The 22,216-nt window shown below is 41.2% G+C and overlaps 1 protein-coding gene across 1 annotated transcript; it reads left to right on the top strand.

The window, feature by feature from the left end:
- The first annotated feature begins 2,254 nt into the window (after window positions 1-2,254).
- LOC131592272 (patatin-like phospholipase domain-containing protein 2) lies at window positions 2,255-22,012 on the top strand. Its single transcript, XM_058863677.1, has 9 exons — window positions 2,255-2,507; window positions 7,332-7,564; window positions 7,950-8,015; window positions 10,659-10,868; window positions 11,923-11,983; window positions 16,909-17,127; window positions 17,453-17,585; window positions 18,767-18,883; window positions 19,771-22,012. Exons 1-9 carry the CDS (start codon window positions 2,321-2,323, stop codon window positions 20,060-20,062), a joined length of 1,518 nt encoding a protein of 505 aa, XP_058719660.1. The 5' UTR covers window positions 2,255-2,320; the 3' UTR covers window positions 20,063-22,012.
- Window positions 22,013-22,216: the final 204 nt, after the last annotated feature.

Here is a 22,216-nt window from a genome sequence, read left to right as displayed (position 1 = left end):
CAGTTCATTACAGTAGAAGTAATCAGAATCTGTGATTCAGCTTCCCTAGCAAGGACTGTGTAGAGCTCTAGAGAAGCCCCATCTCTAGAGGAAGGACCAGTTGCTTTACTGGTTGGGGAGCATTTGTAGTACCTGTGTCATGAGAGAAAGCCAGAGGAGCTCAGCTCCCTGAGTGTCATGGAATGGAGAATGAAGGGAATAAAACTCAGCATCCTTACCATTGTCAGAATTATACAGAAGATACTAATGTCAAAGGACCCAAAGCAGAGGAGCAGATAGTTATGAACTGGCCATTTTACAGGAGAAATAAGACTCCTCCTGACTGTTTGGGAAACGTGGTTCAGGAACAGCCTTCTAGTGACAGTTTAGGGACTAAAAAACATTTTCAAACAGAGTTGATATCTACCAGCAAAACTGAACTTAGTCCAGAAAAATCTATTAATGTGATAATGTTCCGAAAATCCCCTGCTTGCCTGCCATTTAATTGGCTCTGTCAGATATCTGTAGATGTCCAGAAATGTCCTTCTCTGAACACCTTGGTGTCCGTTTTCCAAAACATGGATTAAGAAACGATACTCTCCGATACATAAGATCTAAGTAAATAGCGTGAGAGCACACATGAAGCTCTCATTTTGAAATACAAAATACAGCACAGCTGGGTCTTTCCTTTAGAAGAAAATGGAAAAGTTACAGGAGTCACAATCACATTTTTAATGAATGAGGAGTCTCATAGGAAGTGTGAGATGTAGTTTCATCTCTCTTTTCAGATTCTACCTTCCCTGTGAACTGAAGGGGGTTCAATCTCACGCTTTCCTTTTCCCTAAATAAGATGGAGCACTTTAAAGACAGGCAGGATTTGGATTAGGATACTCCCTGCTCTGCTCATTGAAATGGTGAATGAATGAAGCTGTATGGCCCAGCAAGACAAAAGTGGCTACAGAGCTAACTTAGAAGTGGGAAAACTGGAAATATGGCCCAGTGCTTTTGCTGCTCACTTGGAAGCAGAATTACAGCTTCAAGTCCACTCAGATTGAAAAAGAGCTTGAATTCTGCTCTCTTCATGGCAGTGCTTTCTATAAAAAAAAAGGTCTTAAAACATAAGGTGTACTCCTAGGTGTATTTGGAAAGCATTAATTCCTCTTGGACTCTTCCTGAGATAACATCCCATTGTTATGATACAATGTTGCATGCAGGTAGCTAAAGCAGATTTCTGCAGTCCTGAGTGAGGCAATTAAATACTGGAGGATTTCAGACATGCTATTCTCTGATTTATTTTCATAGTCGAGTTTTGGGAAGCTCCCTGCTGGGCAAGGTAACTGTTGTGAATTCACTTCTGAGCTACTCAGTCGCTACCAGCATTGCAGGGTGAGCCTAATGGGAGCTCAGGGATTTGTGGTGACAGAGTCACATATAAATGACAGCTCTTAAAAAAGGAAACCTGCCTCTTTTACAGGGAGCTAAGCCCTACCCAGATGTGTTCAGATGCATTTAAAATGATTATTCTATCATCTTCCCGTTATTAGCCTAGTGTTGTTATCATCACGAATTTCTGTAAGTTTCAGGAGTATTAAACGGAGAAGCTCATGCAGTATGAATGCTTGCACACGCTGGCGCAGTGGATTCCTCTGAGCCGTGGATAATCGGGGTGATTGCTAAGCCCGCACCTCCCACGGCCCGCATAGGCCGGGGGAGCGGTGCCTCCTCCCGCTGCCCTCCGCGCCTGGCAGATGCCGGATCCCCTCCTTTCCTACCTGCGGATCACAGGGCGCGATCCGCCCGGCCGGCTGCCGGCACCCCAGCTCACCGACCCGGACCGCACTGTGCCTCAGGGATCCCAGTCCCCATGTGCCTTGGTGACCCCGGACCCCACCGCTCGCCGTGCGGCTTTGGAAGCGCGGAGGGTGGGCCGCTTCCCTCCGGATCGCTTCGCTCGGGGCGGGAATTCAGAGACAGGGGAGCTGGGGGGCCGGCGGCGGCTGCCCGAGGCAAGGGCTCCGAGTGATCCGAAGGGCCCAAGGGAACCGAGGGGAACGAACGACGGGCGGCTCGGGGCGCGGACCGCATCCGCGGGGGCGCGCCGTGCTCAGGGCGGGGGACGAGGAGGCGGGGCCTTATTTGCATGTGCTCTCTGGTTGGCTGGGACGGCTTGTGCCACCGAGAGGCGGCGTGGGATTGGCTGCGGCGCGGCCGGCGGCGGGGGCGCGGCCGCCGTGTAACACGCAGGCCGGCCCCGCTGAGCGCGCACAGTCGCCGGATAGCGGCCAGCGCCGGCGGAGCGCTCCTGTCCTCGCTGGCCTCAGCGCGCGTCCCGCCGGCCACCATGCTGGACCGCGAGAGCGGCTGGAGCGTGTCCTTCGCCGGCTGCGGCTTCCTGGGTGTCTACCACATCGGCGCCGCCACCTGCCTGCAGGAGCGCGCCCCGCACGTCATCCGCGACGCGCGGCACATCTACGGCGCCTCCGCCGGGGCGCTCGCCGGCGCCGTCCTCGTCGGGGGCGGCTCTCTGGGTCAGCGGCGGGGCCGGGGGGAGCGGGGCCAGGCGGGCGGCGGGGCGAGCCCCAGGGAAGGGGCAGGTGCGGCGGGCAGGGCCCGGTGCGGCGCGTGAGGGTGGGCGCGGCCCCGGGCAGCGTTTGGACCACGGGGTCCCTCGGGCCGGGACGGGCTGCCTTCGATTCTGTGTTTCTCTTCACCCCTAAAACGTGTGCCCGTGGGTGGAATTAAATCCGAACGGGGCCCTTGGCGCAGGGAATGGTGTTGGCGATGCTCTATCCGATTCCCACACTTGAGTAGCTGAGGGGTCGGAGTTTCTCCCGTGCGTGTCCCTCTGGGGGGCTGCTCTCACCGCCGCAGTCCAAAGTCCAGGAATTACCTGGGAGAGTGGGAGGCAGCCGAGCACTAACACTCTCCAGAGCGAGTCAGGCAGCCCTGTCATCAGCTGTAAACAAAGTGTTTGCGCGTCGTTGGGAAATAGAGCATCTCTTTGCACGTTAAGTGCCGGGTAGCTTTATCCGGCTTCCTCCAAAGCTTCTCCTTTCTGGGGTACGGCTAAGAGAGTTAAGGTCAGGGCTTTGGTTAGCTTTAACGTGCTTTTCCTCTAGTCTGAGCGCAGTGAATGTTGCAAAGGTTGCTTAGGTGTATGATCAGAAACAGTGGATTGATTAGAATCACTGATTTTAATTGTCGTTTGAATAATAGAGGTAATCTTGTGTTTGTGCTGGATGTTAATTTGAAACTAAATGTAGTGTGCTTTGTGAAATACACACTTATTTTCTAGCAGTAGGAAAAATACACCTTTTACCTATTTAGGGTTCACAAATATACATTTTTCTAATGAAGTAAGCTCGATAAAAGCTATCAAAATATCAAGGTGTTTAGGATAGGGATTTGATTGTAGTTTAAAAGACTGTATGGAATATCTGGAAATCTGAAAGTGGTTTACTCTTTATACTAAAGAAATCCACTAGGTAACACTTGTCTAGTTCATGACTTCACATCGATTGTTTTTGCTAGCAGCACCCTTGACTGGTTTAGAACTAGAGGATTTTATAAACTCAGATTTCCTCTTAAAGGAGGTGGAGAACAATGAGCACCTGTTTTGAATTTGGAAAGGTTTGTTGGTTTTGCTTTTAAATTTCTGAGCAAGAAATCCACTGACTAAAACAAGCAGAAGTTCTCTATAAGTACAGGAAAGCAATGCTTGTCCCTGCTGCTTTAGCCCCTGAGCTCTAGTACATAAGATTAATTTCGTCAAAGCTTTAGCAGTAAACATATACTACTTAATTTAAGTTTGCTGTAATATCCAAACGTGACACACTTGAGTTATCGTGAGCCTGCCATCAGCTTTTAAAACAAATCATATTTTTCCCCAATAGCTGGTATTTTTAGAACATACCCAATTTTAAGTCTTAAGTCATTGTAAATTATTTGCAAAGGAAGCTGTCTTAAATATTTGAAGCACTCTTAAGCCCAGAAAATGTATATTGTTTATTTGGTAGTATGAGTTAATAACAGCTTTTAAATGACTTAGCACTTTTATAATTAAGTATTATTATTTAATAATTGTAGAATTCAAACTAATGCCTTTCCCAGTTATTACCAATCTCATATGCCAACTGAGTTTTTTTGATTTTCTCTAATAGACTATGCGTGTGGTCACTGTCCAAGGTAGCAGATTCCATGGGCAAGTGTGTTTCTACTGGGAAAAACAAAAGGCATCCCTTGGGAATGTTGAAAGACAATTCAAAACCACCCATATTCTAAAAACTGTGAATTGCTGTAAATTGACGAAACTAATAAGGTATTCCCATGCCAGTTCTCTGAATTTCTGTCTGTGGTATTTTGTGAGTTTGTGTGAAAGCAGAGGATGGTAAATAAGCTCTAAAGAAACACTGTTTTGCAATGACAGGATATATTTTGTGAGTTTGTATGGTATGCCTCTCTTACTCTGATATACTTAAATGTGCAGTATTTGTCATTCCTGCAGTTGGAGGTGTTAGAAAGTCCCATGTTTTTTAACACAGTTGCATTTTACTGTGGGTAGACAGAGCCCAGCTTTTCCCAGAAGTGAGCGGAAGGATGAGAGGCAGCAGGCACAAGCTGGAACCTGGTAAATTCAGATGAGGTGTAAGGAAAAGACAGTTGCTATGAGAGTGGTAAAATAATAGAGCAGGTTCTCAGAGACGTTGTGGGATTTCCACACTTGGAGATGTTTGGGGCTTCCCAGGACCCTGCCCTGAACTGGTCTGTGTGTTGGTGCACGCAAAACAGGGTGTGCAAATCTGTGAGCAGGGGTTGTGGCTGTAATTGAAGAGCATATTCCATTTCTTGCAGCCTTGTAGCCAGATGTTTTAGGTGAAGGGTTTTCTCTTTGATTCAGATTACCTGCTGGATAGGGGGGGAGTCTGTTGAACATCAAGTGTGGATAAATATGATCATTAGCCATTGAATGGGGAAGAAAAGTGTACTTTTGTAGACTGACAAAGAGGTTTCTGTCATTAAATCTGGGGGAGGTTGGGGAGCTTAGCCATGAGTATTGTTTTGAGGATGAAGTGCATTCCAGGCTGTTCCAAACTGGAATGTTAAAGTTGCACTCCTTGGATGTCCTGGAGATCTGGTATTTTGGTGGTCATCCATTCCAGTGAGGCACTTAAAGAGAGCAGGTTTAGTGGAGGCTGCAAATATAAATGTCAAGTTTTAGGGGCAAATGTCTCGGGTTTTACTCTGTGAAACAAATGAATAGTTAACAAACAATTAAAAATAGGAATGCAGAACTATAACAAGGAACAGTTTGAATTTATTAGGAAGATTAATTTCTTTAGCTTTTCTGGGTTTCAAAGCTAAAACAGATGGACCAAGAACTGCCTAAAATCCCAGTTTGACTTAAGCTCTAGCCCTTAGTCCCTTTTGGAGAAGTTCCCGTTTTGGAATACACCAGCCTAAGAGGTAACTGCATTTTAGTCCTGTTGGGAAAGGAAAGGAGAAGGAGGATAAGTTGGACTACTTTGAAGTCTGTTGAATTAATAACAAAAAGCTATGTAAATTTTCAATGTTTTAATATCACATACTCTTAGAACTTTTTTTGGGTTTTTTTTCCCTTCATTTGGAGCCCTTCCTGGGTTTAAAATAGGTAACAATAAATAAAATATGTCAGCTTTTTATTTTTTTTTCCTATAAACTACTTCGAGCATAGAAATTCTTGTATGTGGAGGCGATGGGTAACTGTTAAATCAAATTGCATGTATTTGTTTGCTGTTGGTTTGTATTTTAAAGCAGGCAAATGACTTGCTTGGTGCATAAACTGTCAAAATTGTATTTCTTTTGGGAAAGGTAATTATTGCATATGCTCCAAGACTGCTCTTCCTGGCCAGAGTTCTGGTAGTTCAGTATCTCAGACTCCTGCAACACATCTATTTTTAGAAAGTTTAGAAGACTGAGCACTGCTAAATTAAAAAAAAGGGAGTTGGTAATGAGTATCTGGATGCAGGAAAAATTAGAACTTCTAGAACTGCCTGATTCTGCTTTTGGAAGTAACTTTGTCACTTGTCAGAATGTGACTTGCGCAATTTTTTTATTTGCCTGTAAAATGTGTTTACTAAGATAAACATATATTTGACCATGAGCAGTGAGCTGTGTCTAAATTGTTTGCTGTTGTCTGGGGTGGGTGGTGGTGTCAGGCTACTGGTGTCTGTGGATTTGTGGCCCAAAATTTCCCTCTATGAGGATGGAATGAAAGAATTGAAGTGGTAAAGATAGTGTGTGTCCAATAACCTCAGATTTTTTAGAGATGCTCTTTTGGACATAGACTCTTGGTTGAGAATGATAAATGTTTAGTTATTACTAATTGAGCTGGGGAATAACATTGTAGAAAGGTAATAGTTTTGGAAATTAATCTGAGCTCAAAGGCTTAGGCAGAGTTGATGCCAGTGCAGTGCTCACGTGTAACCTGATAAATTGAATTTTAGCTGTTCTAGTAAGTTCAAGTATGTAAGTTCTGAAAATATTTTTAGAAGACCTTGTAGCCTATCACTCAGATTGATAAGGTGTTACTTTGACCTTTCCTCCCCTCTCGTCTAACAAACAAGCAATTTCCTCAAAGTGTGCCCTGGAGAAATGTGACATTCGAAGTTCAAAAACATTGCAGGTGGATGAGCTGTTCTTCATCCTGTAACAAAATGTTGAAAGGATTTTAGTGTTCTTCAGGAGCAGTCCTGTCTTCTGTAGTGGTTTGAAGTTCCCAAACATAGATTTAATTGGAGATTAAATAGGATTAATAGAGATTAATAAAATAAATAAGATTATTGTGTCTGCTGCTGTAAAAATGCACCTATTTAGGTGGAGATCTGTGTGGTGTATTATGGATCTCCTCCACATTCCTTTCCCATTGCTTTCAAAACTTCCCTCCAGGCATTCCTACTAGATCACACCTCATGCTCCCTTTAGTGTCTTTATGTATCAATGAGGAGAAATGGTGCCCTGAAACCTTAACTTTGGTTCATCTTTTTTGCAAAAAATGCATTTCTGGAATGAGTAATTCCTAATGCAAGTATCTCATATGGGTATTTTACACTTAGAATCTACATCTTAATGACATAGCTTTAATCTTAACTAGCTTTAATCTTTACCAGCAGATCTTTTTGAACATTTTAGGTGAGTTTTTTTCTCTCAGAAACCTCCTAAACTCCTTAACACGTTGGACAGTTACTTAATCGGTTAAAAAGCTCTTGCATTTTCATTCTAGCAATAAGAGAGATAAGTTGGAGCTCTAGATATGCTTTATCAATCCAAGCGTGGGTTGTGGTTCTGCTGTTAAATGCAATGCGTTTTCTTTCCAGCTCAGGCTTGTGCAGATGTTCTGGCATTAGCCAAAGAAGCTAGAAAGCGAAACCTTGGTCCTCTTCATCCTTCCTTTAATGTGATAAAGATAATAAGAGATGGGCTGATGAGAAATCTTCCAGAAAACACGCACCAGTTGTCATCGGGCAGACTGTGTATTTCACTAACCAGAGTATCAGATGGAAAAAATGCCTTGATATCTAATTTTAACTCTAAAGAAGAAGTTATACAGGTATGTTTCTTTTTGGCAACTTTTAGAAATTTCTATAATCCTAGGTACCGTTAACATATACTGTTAGATTTCTGCTTTAAGCACTTCAGGTATTGTTACTCTGACAGTGTAACTTTAAACTCTTCAAAAAAACGCTTAAAAAAAGAGGAATTCAAGCTTTTATACACCAGATTCACGTACTGGTTTTCCCAGTCAATGTTTCTGTGAAGTGTTTTAGGGAGGAGGTGCAAGGGATCAGTCATAAAAAAGGATAAATGCCTTTAAAGTCCAATGGATCTAATGAAACTACAGCCTTAGTGAATAAGAATTTATTTTATAAGGAGAAGTGTTTATGTCAGTAATGGAACAATTAACATTTATTTTTTATGGTCTCGTTTTCTTATAGGCTTTAATCTGTAGTTCATTTGTCCCTATTTATTGTGGCCTCATTCCACCATCGTTTAGAGGTGTGGTAAGTCTCTATTGTTAAGTTCTGAAAATAGTTCTATTCTGAAAATACTAAGAATGCTTGTGGGATTTTTTGTTATCCTACTGTAAAATAAATACCTTCATCATAGTTTCTAGTACTGTAGCTATAACAACGTTCCAAAAAAATTAAGGAACACTGAATATGTGGAAGATACTATGTGTATCTTAACACACATATATTGTCTCTCTGTTCCTCCTCTGTCCCCTGAAATTCATTAATAAAAGAAAAAGATATGATAAGATAATGAGTATGTAACCTATGGGTAAATATTTATTGAGGGAAGTGATGCTCTTTCACCTGCACAAATTTACAGGAAGAGTCATCTATAATTGTTAAAAAAAAATCTTGTTATATATATTATTGTATATCTTTGTGTTCTGGCTGTAGGAAGATCTGCCTTACAACTGGATTAAAGTCCTGGGTTCAGTTAGATGCAAACAAAGCTTTTTAATGCCTTTTGTCATTTGTATGCAGTGTAAGAAAGCTTACTTTTTAGAGGTAAAATATCAGCCTATTCGTATGTTCTATTGCTTCCCAGGAACTGCTGGTTACAAAGCCTCTTAATACTTCATGGCTGTACTGGGCTCTCTGAAATCCACCCTTAAAGAGACAAAAACTGCAGGAAGTTGGCATGGTTTGTTGTAGGTGTTATAATTACAGGTCTGGAAGCAGATCTGCATTTCAAATCAAGGCAGTGACATCGGTGGCTTTTTGTTACCGTGTTTTATTCACTTGAATTTGCATCCCTTCCAACTGTGGTGCTTTTTGCACAAGGAGAAGGGAAAGAAGAAAGAAAACTTTAAACGTCTTTAACAGTGATTACACCCTGTTCTCAAGGCAATTTGCAAGTATTAAAAGGTCAAGAATACACGTGAAATGTATTTTTTTTCCTTCATGCTGAAATTTAAGCAAAAGTGATTAGAACTTTATAGGGATTTTCTTTATCTGTACTTCTAAACCTTGTATGTCTCTTTAAACTCTTCCAGATTAAAGGTGTTATGGAAACAGGCTGTTGGACTGAATCCAAGGTTTCAGTGGATTCAGGCTAATGTGGCAGTTCAGTTCTTGTCACAAGACCACAATGTTATTTTAAAGGGCTTCAGAGTACACAAACATACAAATGATGCTTTATTTGGCCATATTTTGAGGAAAGGAAGGCATCATTCTATTCTATTAATCTTTACAATGATTTTGATATTATTTTAATGCTTAGGAGGCATTTTTGAATGTAACTTGGTAAGAATACCACAGTTACTATGCTTGGCGTGATTCCTGTAGGCTTAAGCACAATAGAATGTCAAAAATGTAAACTTTGTGGCATCTTGCTGTTGACTGCTTGGCATTCCTGCCTGTATACTGTATAACAAAGGCTTAAGGATAACATTTAAAAGGTGTATCTGTCAGTCCAAAAGCTTTTGGGTGTGATGGCTTTTGTTTGGCTTTTTTACTCCTTTCAAACACAGCAGTGGTTTTAGATTTAAAAAATGACTTGGAGAAAGAGCTGAGCAGATACACCAAATCATGAAAATCATTTAGATCAGTAAAACAGTGACTCAGATATGTACTTTCACCTTTTAATAATTTCATGAGGTCTCTTCCAGACCTGTTGTATTTTATTTGTGTCACAAAGGACTTGGAGATTTTACTTGTACTTTAGTGATTGCATTACACACCTAAAGTTTGGCAGGAGCTGCGTGCTGCTGGGTCCAGAGGGTATCCTGGGAAGCTGACAGGTCATGAGCTGCCCTCTTCCTAATTCCTAATGTGCTTCCTAATAATGGTTAGGGCCTGAGTATCAGGGCAGCTGAAACTGATAATCCACATTGCTCCTGCTCAAATCACTGCTCTGTTACATTTATGTTTGACAAGGAGCTACAGTTTGGGTTTGCTGCCCTTTTAGGAAGAAGGAAAAAGCAGCCTCTGAAGCAGCAAAGCTGGTGTTGTGGAACAAACCAGTTCCCTGTGGCCCACTGGAGAGCTGGGTGCTGTGAGTTGTGGAGGGGCTGTCTGTATCCACTGCAGCTGTTGCACTAGGCAGTAGTTACCCCAAGACAGAGCACTTTGGGGCTTGGATCTTAAAATGCCTGAGGTGGTGATGCACTAAAATACAGAAATGGGTGATTCAGTAGGAGGGAGACAAAAGCATAACCTGGAACTTGCACACAAAGAACAGTAGATGTCTGTGACTTGGAAAAGTTCCTGAAGCACTGTCCATTTTTACTCACACTTTCCTTATGTCCAGATCTCTTTTTTGACTCTCTTCTATCAAATTCTAATTATGAAGAGTACTTTTAAGTTAGAATAGCTTACTATATTGGAACTTGAACTTGGAACCGTGGAGCTGCTTTTCTCTGCATGTTATGTAGGATTATTATCTTATCATGATATCTTATTATTATCAGAAAAATCCCAAATGGAATATGCTTGCACTGCCTATGGAACTATAGGTAGAAATGTTTATTGGCGTTAGAGAACAGATCATGTTCTCTACTCACTCAGAATGTTTAGCTTGGGAACACAAGGCTTAAGTTACTGCCTTAAGTAGTGTTGCATTCTTGTGTGGGGGACTCTGCTGGTCAGACATTGTCAGCCCTTGAGATGTGTTGTTTCTGTTCCTTTTGGTAGCGCTACGTGGATGGAGGAATCAGTGACAACTTGCCTCACTATGAGTGTAAGAACACCATCACAGTGTCCCCTTTTGCTGGGGAGTGTGACATCTGTCCCAAGGGGAAGTCAGCTAACTTCCATGAGATGAATGTGACCAACACCAGCATTCAGTTCAGCCTGGGCAACCTTTATCGCTTAACACAAGCGCTCTTTCCACCTGAACCCAAGGTCAGCCCCTGCCTTCCTTTGCTTCATCTCTCCACATGAAAGCTTTTGCAGAAAGTTGCACTGTTTTAGCATTTCATCTAGTCACACAAACTTCTCTGGTGGTGTATCTTATTTCTATTTTTTCATGTTTGTCTGTGTCCTCCTCAATTTTAGTCTCTCTTGGACTAAAAATGCTTATCCTGCTATTGACTTTCAGTATTTATTTGGGAATCATCACAGGTTTCTGTCATAATACCAACACTGAGAAATTAACTACTGTCAATTTGTAGTCCTTTCCTGCTTACCTGCTAAGAAATTGGAAGTTCTAAAGCTTCCTGGTTTTGTAAAGGTCTTAATTAGTACTTGGCACAGGCAAGTTGCCTTTAGACTTTGCTCAGTCTAGATTGCAGATCTGAAGAGGGAATGTTCTTGAATTGCTGTTGTAGAATTGGAAAAAATAAATAAAAGCAGACCTTTTCAATTGGCTTGGGGTATAGTACAGCAAAGGAGCAAATTTTCTGACTGCTACAGATATATTTTAACTGAGTGCTTTTTGATCACTTCAAGACAAGTCTTTAATTCTAATTATGCAGGGGTTTTTTGGGTTTTTTTTAACCTCTGTGTAGGTGAGCTGGTGTTGCATCTGGTAAAACATATTTTCATAGGGAAGATAAATCTGAGCCTGAGCATAAGAATTGCACTGATTTTTGCAAAGCTTTGTAAAGTGATAAGCATTGGGAGGGAAGGAAGGGAATTGGCATACTTTAAACACTGTTTCATTGCTGCAAGCAGCTCCTGATGAGCTAATCAAGGAAACAGGAGGAGACAATCTTCCAAACTGTTTGAAAGCCATCATTCAGTGCATGTGTAATAAATGAAAGATAAGTTGATGTACATGATCATGTATTCATCATCACTAACCATATTAACGTGAATCTGTTGAATTCCAGGAATTATTAAGGTGGCTTTTTTCTTACAAGAGTGGAAAGTGGATGAAAGTGGATTTTCATTCTGCAAACTGTTGATCTGAAGTTGAAACTCTTTTTTGTCTGACTCATTTACTCTATATTTGCAGGTACTTGGAGAGATCTGTGAGCAGGGATATTTGGATGCTCTTAAATTCTTGAAGGAGAATGGTATGTTAAACTTTTAGATAATTATTGATTATATGGTCTTAACCTGAGTTTAAAAAACAAACAAAAAACCCCCAGATCAAAACAAACAAAAATGGTGAGGAGGTTTTGTGTAGCTAAGAAGGGGGTTGGTCTTTGAGAATTTTGGAGGGATCATGATAGTTTCATTCTTGTAGAAATGCCATGGTTGTTGTTCACCTGAGGTGAACTGTGCCACACAAAAATTGAACTTTTGGAGTTTTGTCAAATCTGTGTGAAGTAAATGTTAAGTGAAATTTCCGAAGAATTCCAGGTCTAGGCAAATCATATTATTACTTGACTTTGTCTTAATTGTGCAGGATGAGAATAGGCTACTGCTTTCCACTCCTCTGAAACCTGTATCTTTTATTGCCTCCTCTCTGCTGTCATCCAAGTGATTTTCTAGTAGTCTAGAAGTGGCTAACACCAATAAAAACTCAGTCACAGACAAACTCTCTGTGTGAGAAAAGACTTTGGAAGATGACAATTTACAATGGAGCAGTTGTTGACACCCAGATAAGTTTAGGAAGAAGAATGAGTTCAACCCTACTCCTAGAATTCTAATAGCATGTTTTATATTGATAAATATTACTGTTCTACAATCTTTGAGACAAACAAGTTGAAAACAGTAACTTGATATGATTAATATGTGTTAAATGTGCCTCGGACGTGTAGTTTTTGGATGAAGAAGCAAAGTGGTCCTGGGTCAGATCAGAGGAATGGGAATGGAAACGGGACTTTTGCACTGTTACAGATAGTACCAGCTGCAGGATGTAATGCAGTCATTGATGTACTCTGCTGATGCCTTGTTACTGAATATTCAAGTTGTCTTGAAACAATTCACTGAAGAAACTCACAGTTCTGCTTAAGAGCTTGATTTTCTATAATGTTATTATTAAGTATTATTATTTAATAAGAGAGTCTTGCATTGTAGCTTTTTTGTGATTAAAAGCACAAGCTCTACAAAGAACCTCTGGTTTGTGGCTGTCTGTGCTAAACTGGGTTCTGTTGCTGCCCTGCACCCACAGGTTTGCTGTATGCAGGATTCCATCTGACACTAGTATCTGACATTTCTTGCAGTTTTTCCTTGGTCTCTCTGTTCCATGTTCTCTCTGTATTGCACTATTGTCCTCCTTTTCACACTGCTAATCCTGTGAGCAACTTTGTTTTTATTCTGTCACAGGGTTGTTTTGTTTCAAGCTTAATGAGTGATAATTATAACCTTTCCAGGGTCATTCATTATGCATCACCTTTCTTACTATTTCAGCTGTAGGAATTAATTCTCCCCCTCCACTTCAAATACTTTTCTTTGCTAAATTCACTGTATATTCTTTTGATATTTGTCTTTTACTAGTACTTGCAAGTAGGATATAGCTTGTGTTGTGTTGTCTTTTAAGCAAGGCAAACACCCTGGTTCAAGGAACAGCTCGGTGGCCTCCCCTGGCCACTCGGTCCATTGCCCACAGACACCAATATGATGGATGGCGAAATGGCCTTTATTGCTGGAGAATTTGACATTTTATAACCTAGGTTCACTGTGCTACTCCCATCTGCTTTCATCGCAGCTAGGTGCTATTGGCTAATTGCAGGGGTCATTACCATACTAAAGGGGGGGGGGTTTACCATCTTTCCATTACATTCCGCTATCTTCCGAGCGCTGGGCCTTACTTCTACATATTCCCCCCTCTTTATGCATAATCAAATTTGCTAGAATATAAGGTGTATTAGTCTTAAAAAGTTCTAACGTTATTTTCTATATATCTATCTCTAAACATTTTGTCTAACTTATCTATATTATAAAAAGTTTTAAAAGTAGATATTATAAACTTGAGTAAAATATAGGGTACACTATACTTAACTGAAAGGCTAAAAACTTATAAAATAGATACTGCAGTTTTTCATTAGTAAGCATAAGGCATATGCGGTGACTAAGTGTATTTTTAGAGCATCTGTTGCCTTTCTATAAACAGAATGTTAACTCTTTCTAGTCGGCTCTTAACAAAGGACACAAGCTTATTTAAAATACACAGTCCAAAGATTAACACAAGTAAGATAATCACAACTGGCCCAGTCAGGGTAGACACCAGGGTGGTCAGCCACAGAGATTGGTTGAACCAAGATTGGAACCAGCTTTGCTGGACCTCTCTCTCCGCCTTCCGTTGAGACAGCCTGTCTCGTAGCTCTGCCGTGGTGTCTCTCACTACTCCAGTGTGGTCTGCGTAGAAGCAGCACTCCTCTTTCAGGGCGATGCAGAGGCCTCCTTGCTGCATGAACAGAAGGTCGAGACCTCACCTGTTCTGCAAAACAACTTCAGAGAGTGAGGAGACTGACTTTTCTAGAAAGGATATGGATTTCTCAATTCTCTGTAGATCTTCAATCATCTGTAGCTGAGAGAGACTCTGACTCTGGGTTACCAGAGCGGAAACACCAGTGGCTGCACCGGTCGCTCCCAAGCCGAGCAGCATTGCTATGGTTACACTTGTCACCAGTTCTCTTTTCTGAAGTCAGGTGAGTCTCTCTGCTTGCAGGCTCAACTCCTCACCAGGTGGTACAGGACCCTGGGAACAATCACAACTTGCACACAAAAATCGTTAGAAACACTGAAGTTATAAACTGATAGGCATAGGGTAATCATTGGCTCGTCTGTGCTTATCACCTGGTGCAGGCTGGAGCCTTGCAGTTTAGGATTTATTGGTGAGTGGATCCTCTGTCTCCCCTCTGTTACCTGGACTGGGAACACTAATGCAGCTGAAGGGACCCAGCTGGCACATGTTGCTTTTATTTCTCCCCAGTCTGTGAGAGGGGTATCCTCTCTCAGTTCTTTTTTAATGTGGAGGGGGGTATTTTTGTTTATCTTTGTTGCTTCCTCTTCTAAGGACTCAGCCTCCGACCATTTGTCTTTGCTAGTATCTCTGTCAGAGTTGGAACTTGACTGGCTGGCCATTTCTTGTTTCCCGTACCTTTTTGTTGCACTCCAGCCCCACCTACCACCCTTGTGGGCAGGCTGTTCCCTCCCTCCTGGCTCTCCCTGCCCTTCACTCCGCCTTTCACCCCACCTTTCACTCCGCCCTTCACCCCACCTTTCACCCCACCCTTCACGCTGCCTTTCACTCCACCTTTTACTCCGCCTTTCACTCCACTCTCTGTTCCTCCCTCTGCTCCACCCTCCTCTCCTTTCCCCCTCCCTCACATTCCATTCCTTCTCCCTCTGACTACTTCCCCCGCATCTTATCTCCTTCACTTCAGTTTCTCTTTCTTCTTCACATTCCTTTTCTCTCCCATCCCCCCGACTATGTTCATCTCTCAAAGCCAGTGTTTGTTCTTTGTTCTCACTAAGGACATTCCTTTCCCGCTCTCTGTCTTTTTGCTCAGTGCCATCTTGGGGTACATCTTGGGGCAGTGGTTCCCCCCGGGCTTTTCCCATGGCACCCCTGGCTTTTTCTTTTAACTTTCTTCAAAAATCTTCTGCTCTCTGTTGTTTCTCTGAGAGCAGATAAGGATTCAGGGATTGAGGGGACGTATCGCCCTCTTATGTCCCCTTCGGCTCAGCCGATCCGCTCTCATCTGGGAGCTGTGAAATCTGAGTGGCCGCTCTGACCCCAAATTTCGGGGTGGCCAACAAACAGTTTTTTGCCGCCCTCCAGGTCTCTTTGGCAAGGGTTTTAGTACATCTGTCCCTCACCTTAGGGTGGGTAAACTTTACTAGCTGATTTATGACCCCAATATACAAAAGCCATGCAATAGCAAGAGTAAAAGAATTAGGTTTACAATTTAATTGCAATCCAACCTTTATCAGGGCTTCCATCTTCCTTCTGGTCGCAGGGACGTCTCCCTCGCCAGGACTAGTCCAGCTGTCCTGACCGCTGCTCCCGTTTTCCAGGTAATCCTCGCTTTCTGGGTTTGAATCCCACTTCTTCCCGGGTTTTCGGCACCTAATGTTGTCTTTTAAGCAAGGCAAACACCCTGGTTCAAGGAACAGCACGGTGGCCTCCCCTGGCCACTCGGTCCATTGCCCACAGACACCAATGTGATGGATGGCGAAATGGCCTTTATTGCTGGAGAATTTGACATTTTATAACCTAGGTTCACTGTGCTACTCCCATCTGCTTTCATCACAGCTAAGTGCTATTGGCTAATTGCAGGGGTCATTACCATACTAAAGGGGGGGGGGGGGGTTACCATCTTTCCGTTACATTCTGCTATCTTCCGAACGCCGGGCCTTACTTCTACAGTGTTGTATGCAGGTATAGATTCTAGTCTTTTTTCATATGTAATTTTATAATGATTTTCTGGACACCAAGTGTAAATACACTTCTTGTATTTTTCTCTTTGTACTTATGATCTAGTGCTTGTTTCTAAGGTAGTTATTGTGCTATTTCTTAATTGGCACCAGTTTTGCAATGCAGTCCATGTTGATTTGGATCTGTACTTTGGATACAACTGAAAAAAATATTGTAACCTAGTTACTTTCCCTTTTCAACCCTGTTGTAGTAATACCTCAAAGTATTCTTGTGATACCTGCCATGTCAAATTTTTCATGTATCTGATGTGTTTTAGGTATTCTTTCAAATACATATTAAATCAGTTTTCTTCCTCTCCTTTAAATCCTTTACTTTCTTGCAGGAAAACAACTTTGGTAAATGACTGTATGTTTCCAGGGCAGTTTCACTTAATTGTTCACTTTTTTCCTTTTCTTTAGAACCTGTTTTAAAGTAAGACCTAAACCTTCAGAAGAGCCATCACAGTGGTTAAACATTTGTGGGATCCTAAGAGCCAGGTGCATTTGATGTGGGGTAGAAGATGACGTTCCCTCAGGACAGGTCTTTGTTCAGACACACAGACCTCAGATGCTGTCAGGTACTCAGGAGTCTTGTGGATCAAAGCTAAGTGAAAGCTCTTGACTCTTTCAGGTATTCTGAATGACTCAATTTATATCCACTTGTCCTACACGAAAAGAATCCCTCATGAGGCTGCACAACAACATGTTGACCATGTGAAGAGAAGAAAATTGACAGAAAGTAACAGAGTGGAAACTTTGAAAATGACCAGCTTAAATGACCAGCTAAAGCAAAATTCATGGCCTTTGGAGAAGAGCATATTTGAGAGTCTACCTCCCAGACTTCGTAAAGGTGCATGCTTCAGTCTGCTTACTGTAAATCTGAGTGGCAAATTTTGGTTTTTTGGGTTTTTTTTCCACATTAATTCTTAGATCTATTGCTTAGAAGTTCTGGATAATGTGTATTGTCCCTGTGGCATGAGTCTGTGTTCCCATATTTTAAAATATCATAGAGAAAGTTTGTGGTAAGAGTGCCTTGAGATGAATTCATTCGTTTTCTAACTGAGCCTTATTCAGTAACACTTGATAATGTTGACTGGATATTATAAAACTCTGAGAAAATGATCAAAACTGTTTTCAGACAGTGTAACATCTTTTCCCTAATATTTATTCTTAAGCTCTGCAGGAAGCTTGTAAAGAACAGAATGGATTCTATGCTCAGTTCTCTAAACTCTTCCCCATGCGGGTGATATCCTACCTGATGCTGCCATACACACTCCCAGTGGAGTCCGCTTACTCGGTTGCTTTACGGTAAGGAACTTGTAAAGAACTCTTCTGGAATTATCATCATCTTGGAAATGTACTCATTGAGAGCTTATTCAGCGTTGGCATTCTGGGACTCTACAATTCAAGTGGTAACTGTCAAAAGACCCATTATTTCTACCTACGTGATGCATCCTCCTAAAGCCTATCTAATCCAAAGCTGGATAAACATATTAGGAGATTCTTAAATAACACACTTATTTTACTAATAGCTATCTTATAATTGCTCGAAAGAAGCACCTTTAGTTGTGCTTTCCAGGAGTACGTTCTTCATTGCTATATTCTGCAGGGGTATCTGAACTCTCTCCACATCCTTCTTATGCTTCTTTCTGAAATCAGGAGTGAAATCCACTGTTCACTCACCACGTAAAGTCTCTTACCAGTTCTGTTTAGGTTGACTGAAAGTTATGCTCTTGAAACAGGGCTTAATTTCGTAAGTTTCAATTCTTGTCAAGAAGTTATGCTCAATGAATGCACCATGAATCATAAGCTTTGTGCTTGCTTAAGGGAATTCCAGTCCTTGAGCAGAGGATGTCATGACTATCTTTAGAAAATCTTGAAAAATCAATTCTGGCAATCAAACCATATACAACTCCAGTGAAGTATTTTGTTTATGTGCTGCTGAGTGTAGCACTTCTGTGCCATTTTGTTGGATGGGGAAGAAGCAAGTTTCCCTAGATTCCTGGGTGGGGTTTTCCTCCTTATCCCACTCTGATGTAGCTGACTCCTGTTAAAGGTACCACAAGGAAAAAAAGTATATTTGGGACATTGTTCTTGTTTTGCCTTCTCTTTGTTCTTCCATTGTGCTTTTCTTTTATTTTTCCTTCCTCTTCCACCTTGCTTTAAACTGAGCAGAAAGTTCCTACCACAAAGGTCTTGGAGACAGGAATATTTTGCAGGATCCCTATGCTGGTCACTGGGTGTGGAATGCACACACTGGTCAACCACTCAGAGATGCAGTGATTTGTGCTGCCCCTTTTCATAGCTTATAGAAGAGAGATGAGAGGGCTAGATGGGAATTCAGGGAGGTTGGGAAGAAATGGACACCCTGGTTAGGGGAGTTGATTTGGGGAGAAAAAAGCTGTTTTGGATGTGGGAAAGGGTGTGTAAAAATACAACTCTGATTAAAGCTCTTGCTTACAAAAGCTGTGTTTTGGTTTTGCCTGCAGGTTGGTGAACTGGTTTCCTGACATGCCTGCTGACGTTCGATGGATGCAGGAACAGCTTTTCCGGATTGCTGCCACAGTTTATGCCCAGGCTAAAAGCAAGCTGTTCTGTGCAGCCAGGTAAAGTGGAGTGCTGCTGCATGCAAATGATGCAGTTTTAGAAATTCTCTCTTGCTGAAATGATTTAAGGCCTTTTCTTGAATATCACTAATTGGCTTTTGAGGCATCTCTCTGAGCAAAAATGTAGTTCTTGGTATATATTTGCTATTCATCCTACTATCCTCTCTTCAGTTATTTGACACCACATGTAATGAAGTGTCTTTTCTTCTTTCTTTTCTTAATGATACTTCTGATTCCTTTTTACAATTAATTTGGGGTTCGTCACCTTCCTGCTTTTACCGTTATTTAGCAGTTTCTCATATTCCAGACTTACCAATTGTGAGTCTCATCATCTGAGACAGGCTTTGGGAAGACACAGAATCACAAATTTGTCTCAGAAATAACTTCTAAGAGGGGTTCTTTGGTCATTGCATCATGATTAAACACACTGTTTTTCTTTTTGTGGAAAATCAGCTTAAACACTGTTTAAGTGTCTGTGGATGGCAAGTTGAGGTATTTTTATTTGTGAGAGGTATCATGGCATGTTGGGATTTTGTTGTTTGGGGTTGTTTTTGTTTTGTTTTTTTTCCCCAAAAGCACTGCAAGAGAGAAGAGGAAACTTAAAAAAAATAGGGGATTCTTGGATAAAACATCGGTTTCCTGTGTCTCAGATTGGTAAAGGCTAACCTGGTGATTCAGGTGCTGGTTTAGAGTGTAGCCAAGTTCTGTTCCAGTTGTTCAGGTTGGTGATAACAAACTGATTGTAAAGCGGAATGCAGAGATGGCCTTTGGGAAGGTGAACAACTGTATTTGCTACTTGTAAACATGACAAAAATGCCATTGAAACACTAATAATTTTCCTTCCTTATTTTTAAACTTTCCAATTTTCCTTCCTTCTTTTTAAACAGGAAAGACAATTATGCATCACTAAGAAAATGCCAAACTGTCCCATCTACTGTGGAGTTTCGTTCCTCATACTGCCACCTTAAAATGCCTCACTCTGCTGCACACATTGAGAGCTGGCTCTGGGAATCTTCATGCTTTATGCACTCAACTATGAAAAACGCTTCTGCTGATATCCACGAGCAGTCAGACTTAAAGTCCTATCCTAATTTCCTCACAAAACCTGAGGAGTCTGCATTGGAAATAGATGTTGACTCTTCCTCAGAGACAAGTTTCCAAACTGCTCCAGAGTATTAATTGGGAAGTAGATTCCACAGTTTCCAAAACTTAAATTTGGCACAGAAAATTAAAACCTAGACTAGGGATCACTTTGTTTGTTGCCAATAAGTCTTGGGAAATTACTTGTTTACATCTTCCTGGCAAATCTGCTTTGGGAATTTTACTGTTTCAAGGATTATAAAAACAGTGGCTGCTACACTAAGTAACAGATTATAGCTCTGTTGAAGCACCAGCTCAATGAACTCTACTAAGACTTGTAGTTAAATACTGTCTCTCTGGAAATAAATCTTTTTAAAAATTACTTTCAGCATAAAAATGTAAATTCTGTAAACAGATTGTTAGACAAACAAGCATAGATAACAGAACATTTTTTAAAATGTAATTCTTAACAGTATCAAGTGTTAGGATTACTTTTATAGCACTTAAATGAGATTGAACTTTTACTCCCTTAAGAGGAATACACAAGTGAGTTTCTTAGTGGCCTCCAGTGTCCATTTGCCTTATATTTAAGATTTAAGTACTGTTGTGTTTATGGAAAGTTGTCTCCACAAAACATTGTAGGAACAGTATTATTCTAGGTTGTTGTATGTACTCTGCAGTTCCTAATACCTTTCCTCTATGTCTATTTGCCTCCTGAAATACTTCAGGTGAAAATGACTTGAGAAATGGGGCACCTTCCCCCATAGTATAAACAAGTACACTTTCAATGACTTCAGAGGATTTTTTTTTTTTTTTTTTTTTTTTGGGAACTTAGTATAAAGGCTTAATACTTGCTCAAGTATTGAAAAAGTATTGAAAAGTAGATAAAATAGTGATTGTGGTTAGTAGCAAACAGTATGTGGAGAAGGTGTTAAACTTTACAGAAGATGTTAGATGTTAGTAGGAATCATTGTATAACAAGTGGTGAATGATGTTTAGGTTGTCTCTCTAATTGTTGCCGGATCATTTTTTTATTTTTTCCCCCTCCAGTTTCAGGTTTTTCTTTCCTTCTTTCATTTCCCTGTTGCTAAAGAAAGAAAGGTATTCCTCCTGTCTCAATAAGGTAGGATAACCCAAAGGAAGTTTCCCAAGATTGTCAGGGGCTGCAAAAGTGTAAGACTTGGTGGAAGTATCAATATTCAGGGATCTCTGCAGCTATCTCAAATAACAGGTTGAAAATTTAGCCAAATCATACCTCTATTGAGAGCTGGAAGTTTAAACCATTTCCACTACAAAGATTCTGCATGATTTTAACAACAACAGTGCATCAGTAGATGAGGGCATCTGGGAAGGAAAGTGGTGTTAGGGTTTATTACTGTTCTGATGGTTTTCCAGGTCTTGTACAATTTTTAAGTAGAAGGAAACAATAATGGCTTTAAAGTTGATTTGCACATATGTTTGCGGGTAGCATGTGAAGCTTCCCAGTCAAGAGAGGGAATTCTGTGCAACCCAGGGAAGAGCTGCTTGAAGGCCTCTTGTCCAGGGAAAGGGGTTGGACTGTGATGCTCAGGAGCTGGGGCCATGAGAGTGTGAGCTTTGGGCAAAATGTAGCGCTTGAATTGGGCCTGCCTGTCAAACAGTTGTTTGATTTCCCTAAGCTTGGAGTGCTGCATTTTACAATATTCAGATGGATTTTAGGTTGGGGAGGAAGTGCTGTGCTCTCTATTTCCATGCTCTACAAGGCTGGTGCTACTTAATTTCAACACTTCTGTTCATTCCTGGGGTGTAGATATCCTCAGACTTGCAAAAAAAAGTTGGAATTGTTACTCTAACTACAGTTAAAATATACAAGATCTGTTTTAATTTGTCTTCACTCATTAGTTTACTATTATGTATTAGAATTGAAGCAGGAATGTCAAGTCTTGCTTCTGGTCTTTATTGGAATACTTCTATTAACTACATTTAAATCAACCTTAACCACTTTTTCTGTTAGGCACAGCTCCCATTTTGTCTCCCTTTTCTAAAATAAAAGCACAATCTCTTCTGTTAGCAAGGTCTCTGAGCTTTCTTGAGTGTAATTCACCCTAGTGCATATTATATCAGAATGTGTTGACATCATTGATGGCTCAAAGGTGGTTTTTTTTAAGGGTACTAGTCTCAAGTTGGAGCAATGCTTGTTTATACTCCAGCTGGACATGAATGTCACCTCAATTTAAAATTTTATGGGTTTGGGTTTTTTTGAGTTTTGATAGG

This window comes from Poecile atricapillus, chromosome W (genome assembly GCF_030490865.1).
Source record: "Poecile atricapillus isolate bPoeAtr1 chromosome W, bPoeAtr1.hap1, whole genome shotgun sequence".
Lineage (NCBI taxonomy): Eukaryota > Metazoa > Chordata > Aves > Passeriformes > Paridae > Poecile > Poecile atricapillus.
This window is presented reverse-complemented; position numbering and strand designations above follow the sequence as displayed.

Coding starts and splice junctions, on each gene's coding strand:
- LOC131592272 (XM_058863677.1), top strand. CDS start 2,321: ATGCTGGACCGCGAGAGCGGCTGGAGCGTGTCCTTCGCCGGCTGCGGC. Junction 8,016..10,658: donor CACCATCGTTTAGAGGTGTG/GTAAGTCTCTAT, acceptor TCCTTTTGGTAG/CGCTACGTGGATGGAGGAAT. Junction 18,884..19,770: donor AAGCTGTTCTGTGCAGCCAG/GTAAAGTGGAGT, acceptor CTTTTTAAACAG/GAAAGACAATTATGCATCAC.